This window comes from Colletotrichum chrysophilum (assembly GCF_026319265.1).
Source record: "Colletotrichum chrysophilum strain AFK26 chromosome Unknown scaffold_291, whole genome shotgun sequence".
Classification (NCBI taxonomy): domain Eukaryota; kingdom Fungi; phylum Ascomycota; class Sordariomycetes; order Glomerellales; family Glomerellaceae; genus Colletotrichum; species Colletotrichum chrysophilum.
Genome location: NW_026517578.1, coordinates 24,027 through 30,026, shown reverse-complemented (window position 1 = coordinate 30,026; position 6,000 = coordinate 24,027). Strand labels below are relative to the sequence as shown.

The 6,000-nt window shown below is 49.8% G+C and overlaps 2 protein-coding genes across 2 annotated transcripts; both read right to left on the bottom strand.

Annotated features, from left to right (window-relative positions):
• Nucleotides 1-739: 739 nt before the first annotated feature.
• Nucleotides 740-1,659, bottom strand: COL26b_014087 (uncharacterized protein; the record flags this gene model as incomplete). The annotated part of the gene is made up of 2 exons (XM_053186667.1): nt 740-883; nt 934-1,659. The coding sequence occupies 2 exons, from the start codon at nt 1,657-1,659 to the stop codon at nt 740-742; spliced, it is 870 nt and encodes a 289-aa protein (XP_053029398.1).
• Nucleotides 1,660-2,695: 1,036 nt separating this feature from the next.
• On the bottom strand, nt 2,696-5,140 carry COL26b_014086 (uncharacterized protein; the record flags this gene model as incomplete). Its single annotated transcript, XM_053186666.1, has 3 exons — nt 2,696-4,341; nt 4,398-4,545; nt 4,604-5,140. 3 exons carry the CDS (start codon nt 5,138-5,140, stop codon nt 2,696-2,698), a joined length of 2,331 nt encoding a protein of 776 aa, XP_053029397.1.
• Nucleotides 5,141-6,000: the final 860 nt, after the last annotated feature.

The following is a 6,000-nucleotide window of genomic DNA, read 5'->3' as shown; positions in this document are numbered from 1 at the left end:
ACCCTAGTGAGGCCGAAAGCTTCATAGTGGTTGCAACTTTACCTCGTTGATAGTTAATTGAAATTGGTGGTGTTGTTGCGATAGCATTATTTTTTGGTGTTTCGCATGGGGGGGTGTTTCGGAAGTGGGTACGTTGACTTATTGATTGATCAAGTAGCTATTTACGCTTTCAATCGAGCCATGCTGGGGACCTTGTCAAGAACGGAGCGTGGAAGCAGGGTCAGACCTCTCTCAGGAGAGGGCTGAGCATTGGTTCGCGAGTATGGATCCGGACTGCAGCTGAGCCACCGTATCGTCTTCTGCAAACAGCACCATGCTTTCCTCTGTTGCCGTGTACTTTGGCCACTTGAAGCCGTTCCCATCCGTTGGGTCTTTCGAAGGATCCGTTGCGAAGGAAAGCCACAAATCTTGATGACAGGTTAGTGGGCCAATTCTGAGCACCGCATTTAATCGACTAACCTTGCATTGCCCCCGCGACTTGCCACTCAAACTCCGTCGAATTTCCGCGATACAAGAAGTGGGTTCCAAAGATAATGGGCAATTCAGCTAGATGGGCATATAGTTAGCTGGCTTCCGGGCGAATAGTCGATTGGAAAGAGAGCTTACCACTGTGCATTGCTCCCAGCCAAGGTACAGGGGAGATGTTGCTAAAGTTTCCAGCGTATTCGTAGTAGTAAGTTGTGAGACCGGCTAGGTCGCGGTTGCTGAGCTTGGGATTAGCAAAATGCCCATGTACAGTCTATGGAGAGCCATACGCGACTTCTTGGGATACTGGACAGTTGATAGACTTCAGGCCATTCTCATACTGGCCCGGGAGCATGCCGTTAGGGTCGTACGATCCCAGGGACGCCCCTTCGTTGGCGTTCGATCCGGTCATGTATGGCTTTGAATTATGAGTCACATAGTACTAGTTATGGCAAGGGGATATCATACCACGTCTGCGAACCTTCCTTCGAAGAGGCGCTGTGATGAGTTGGCAAAGGCTGTCATGTTATCAATCACTGGACGAAACCCTAGACCTGTGCCACTAAAGCTGAGGGTGTCCTGGATCACTTTCGCGTCGAGATTCTGCATGCATTGAAGCTCCATGTCTGCGGTCAAGTTCGAGCATCCGAAAGATCCAGCAAATTTCGTGAAGGTCGTGTGCTCAGGATCGCTAACAGTCAAAGTTGACGCGGCGCCGGAGTCTGCAATCAATCCCGAGACAATGGGGTCTTCGAACCAGGCATATCCATACATGCCTACTGACATGCCGCCGGCTGACTGGCCCCACAGAGTAATCTTGTCTGGGTCGCCGCCAAAAGCGGCGATGTTATCCCTTGCCCACTCGACGACGAGTCTTTGGTCAAGGAGTCCAGCATTCTGAGGAGCAGATTTTGCGTTCGGAAAGCCGAAAATGTTGACGCGATAGTTCATGATGACAAAGATATGGCCTTGGGTTTTCTGGATCCATTGATCTGGGATCTTGTACAGCGAGTCGGCCCCTCCACCGGTGAAGCCACCACCTGGAATGTAGATAAATACCGGGAGCCTTTCGGCTATCGGGTTTAGCGGGGCGTATATGTTGATATAAAGGCAGTCTTCGGATTGTCCGCCGTTGATGAGAAACTCCGGGACATAGTCGGTGTAAGCTGAGCTGGCGTTGCTGAGCTGCTGCATGCAGGATGGCTGGTACGAAGTTGTTGTCAAGTTTCCAAACGGTGTCTTGGGTTGAGGCGGCAGGAACCGAAGAGATCCAACCGGCGGCTCAGCGTAAGGAACGCCGAGCCACTGCCGAACGTCTGGAGTTGTTTCATTGATGAGCCCTGTTACGCTCCCAGCAGTGGTGTGGATCGTCAGGGAGCTCGGCTTTCGCTGTTGAGATTGGTTCGGGACCCCCCTGGCGCCCACGGCCAGAGAAAGGACCCCGTAGGCCAACAGAACGACACATTGCATGGTGAAGAAAATTCCCGGAAACAGGAGTTCTCGTGTCTGACAAGCGGAACCTGAGAGGGAAAAGGGCAAGAGACTGTCCCATCTCAGTGCGAAGCATTTGTGCCATTTATCAACCCAGACAAGCCCACTTATGCTGGTCCGGCCGAGGGATGGCAACAGGAGGATTACTAGGTTGTGCAATGGTACTGGGGCGATTTCCAATCCATCTGGGCAAGAAGCAACCAAACCGGCAGAATATTTAAGAGAAACCCATGTCAAGAATCATCGTTTGATTACGTTCCCCGCATTCGTAGCTACATTGGGCATACGAGATGGTCATCAACGTCGACTTTTCCCCCAGACCCCGGATTCTCCAATGCGGGGTTGCATTTTAGCTTGTTTAATGCGGGGATGATGGCAAATGCCACCTGCAAGACATCACCTGTCGCCCTCTGGATAAACTATCATCACAACTCGGCAGTATTGATGACTTTCAGTTGATCGTGCCGGCCATGACGGATGGGCCGTCTCAGAAGGCTTTGTTTAAGCGTCGATGTCGTCATCCGCCTCCAAATATTTGTTACTGAGAGTGAAACCATCCCAATGCCCAAAGCCAGAAATTCTGCCTTAAAGAGACCAAAAGCGAATGTAGTGTCATTGATGAAGTCTAAACTATGTAATGATTGAGGTGAACCGAACAGTGTGTACGAAGTAATCTTGGAGGCTTCCGCTTCTATGAGCACTCAATTAGTTCCCCAGACAAAATTGTCAGCTCGAGGCTCTACTTAGATGATATTCCTAGCAACCTGTGGAGCAACGAAATGTATCGGTTGAGATGTAAGCCCGCCAAGATCATGGCAAGTCGATTGGATCTCTTTGCTTGGACCTTGTCGAAAATGAGAGTGTCGAAGAGTTCGTTCGAAAATCGACCTTGCAGATCTTTCAGACCCCAACCAGCCTCGCTCCCAATCTCGGCAAGAATTTTACGGAACTCTTCAATCTCTGCCTTGTAGTCTTCTTTCATTAGCTTCTCCAACCAGGGTTTGCCATTGACTTGGAATTTTTCCCATTCTTTGGCCCAGTGAGGACGAACACGCAGCGGCGTTTGAGTTCGTGGGTCCTTCAAGCTCATCCACTTGTCGAGCACTTGTTGCGCGAAGCCAACCCACTTGTCAACGGGTGTCGCTTGCAAAGTAAGTATTTCGATGGCACATGTTCCCAGCTGATTGTGTCGCTGAGGAGCCATGATGATATCACTGCCTCCCATGATTCTCATTTCCAGAGGCATGCTCATAGGGCAATCCTTGATATTGGCATATGCCAGGAGGATTGCGTCCCACCAAGCACGCTGGACCGTAGCATAGTCAATTTCAACACGACCCTCTCTGGTCGATCCAGTGTGCTTCTTTGAAACCAGAGGGATCGCAACCTCCATGTCTCTGACGCGGACATTCTGTATAGCTCTTTGGAAGTGCAAGGCGTCTGGGACGTAGGTAGTGACCCTTTTGGTCGGAAGAGCGTTGGTTCCCGCCAGAGAAATGAGTGTTACGACAGACTCCCGAATGCCAGTCAGATCAATCAACTTCTTCAGGAAGTCCGCATTCTGTAGAATGTTCATCGTAATAGATTGTACGAAGGAGAGAAATATCTGCCCGTTGTCTGGGAACTCGACGACATCGCTGCTGTCCGCGGTGTCATTCCAGCAGTTGACCCATACTTTTTGAGAATATGGAAACCAGAACCATTCGGAATAGTAATCATTCGTAGCCTGGCGTTCAAACTCAAGTTGGCGCTCTCGTTTCTCCTTTGTGCTCAATGCCTTCCAAGGCAACAAAAGCACTGGTGGGATGAACCTCTCGTCCAAGTCGGGAGGAGGAGGGATGGCATGGGTCACAGGCACTGTCTTGGGATTCAACTGGGCGTAGGTCATTGGGGGCATCTCGAATGTGATGTGCGTGACAACCCCCATCAGCCCGAATGCACCACTGGCAGCACGAAGATGTTCAGGCTTAGTGACAGACCTTGCCTCGCCGTTGGCATCCACATAGTCGATGCGCCGGACAATGTCGCTCAATGTTTTGTGTCGTCGACCGGCACCGTGGCAAATTGGGGCATTGGATCCGCCCATGGTGATCTCTACCATAATAACGTTCATCGGCAGGGTGACTCGTCTGTTCTCAATGCACCACTGGCGAAGCCTCTCATTGGTGCAAGCTGCACCGATCTTGACCAGGTAGTTCCCTTCCTCGTTCGGCTTGGCGGAAATCAACTCAATATCTTCCAATTCCGTCGGCTCGTCCTGTCTGAAGGGCCAGAACGGGAGAGCAGTGGTATTGGGGAGCTTCGTAGCTTCCTTTAGGCCAAGGAGAGAAATCAGGATGTTCTTTCCAGGCCCGTCTCTGCCGAATACAGGGGACCAGGAATGACCTAAATTTTCCAGTTAGTACAAAATAACAACCCTTTTCAATAAGATTGGAACTGACGAAATCCTGCACAACGCACGCCCATGTTCTGCTCTTTTGCGAACTTAACGATCAATTGAACCTCCTTGACAGACTTGGGAACACAAGTTAGGTACGGAGTGTTCTCTACTGTCAGTCCCCAGTTCTGAAACTTTGTGTCATAGTACACCTGCCTATTGGTTAGCCAGTTGACCTCTTCCCTAGCCTCCGGCAAACCATTTACGCACCAGAATGCCTGCTCCTTCAAGCTCATCCTGATGAAGTTGGGTGAAGGCTCTCATGTCGGCAAGCAGAGATTGTAGGATTTGGGCAACAGGAAAGTCGGCCAAGTGTTCTATATGCTGCTCTTTGAGCTTTGTTATGCCTTGTGTCCCAATTTGAAAAATGCAAGCCGCTTGGTAGAGTTGCTCTAGTTCTTCTCGACATCCTAGGCTTGGGCCCATATTGTATTGCTTGCCCAGGTTCTTCGGGTCACCCGACTCCCCGCCTTCTAAGAACCTTTCGATGAGGTTTTGTTCATCGTCAGTATGCTTGTGTAAAATAGATGAGTAGGTACCGTCGGTCTCCGAGTCTTTGAAGACTCTCAATAGTCTTCGGATGAAGTGCACATGATCGACCTCAACATCCGGATTGACGTAATCAGCAAGCAGGTCTTTCAGACCAGGTACATCCTTGGCACTGAACTTGATGGACTGGTCTAAGCTGTCGACGATAAACTGAAGTCGATCGTTGACCGTACAGTCCCAAGCGGTTGGGGGCGCCATGAGGGATAGAAGGAATCCTCAAGACGGTATGAAACCGGACCTTCACAGGTCAGGAGATGAAAAGAATGAGAAATCGATCACTTTGGGTATACTGACAAAGACCTTTGTAAACCGGTCCACGGAGGCCGCAGTTTTGTATCACCTGGACTACACCTGGAGAGAAGGTAAGGCAGTGTTCGTCTCGTCAATACAGATTCCTGTTTCTCTGTGTCAGCCAATTGTGTAATTTCATGCGCGAAGTAAGAAAAAGACAAAAGATGATGCGTGTGTGAAGTCTTACCTCAGCCTGAACTAAGTTCCGTTGAGTGACCACAGGAAGGAGGTCCCTCACTTGGCATGCGTCGTAGGGTTGAACGAAATACCAGGTCTTGGGGAAACAAACGCAGCATGGGATGCGCTGCCCACGACAATTATATAACAACTTTGCGAGAGCGTTTTCTAGCGCAATTAACAGCACCGAATTGACGAACGTTCGTCAACCTGCCTAATTTATGACAACGATGTGGTATCGTAAGATCTATGTTCTAATACAGGTTGATTCCAATTGAATTGAGTCACAGGACATTAAAAGTTGGCCGCATTGGGTTGTGCTATTGGCGGCTGAGATAGTGTCTGACTGGTATGTCGCGTGCACTCCGTGAGGGTGTCGTGTTGCTGACAACTAAAAGCGTGCGTCCCCGCGCCTCGACGGCTAATCACGAGAATTAAATCTGGACATTGCGCTATTTAGTGAAAAATCTGATAGGAATCGTAGATATCATCCATGCATTGGCTAGATATCATCCGTCTATCTGACTCTCGACAGAAAGATTCGGTAATTACACATGTCGGGTCGAAGTATGACAAGCAGGCCTCTGTGT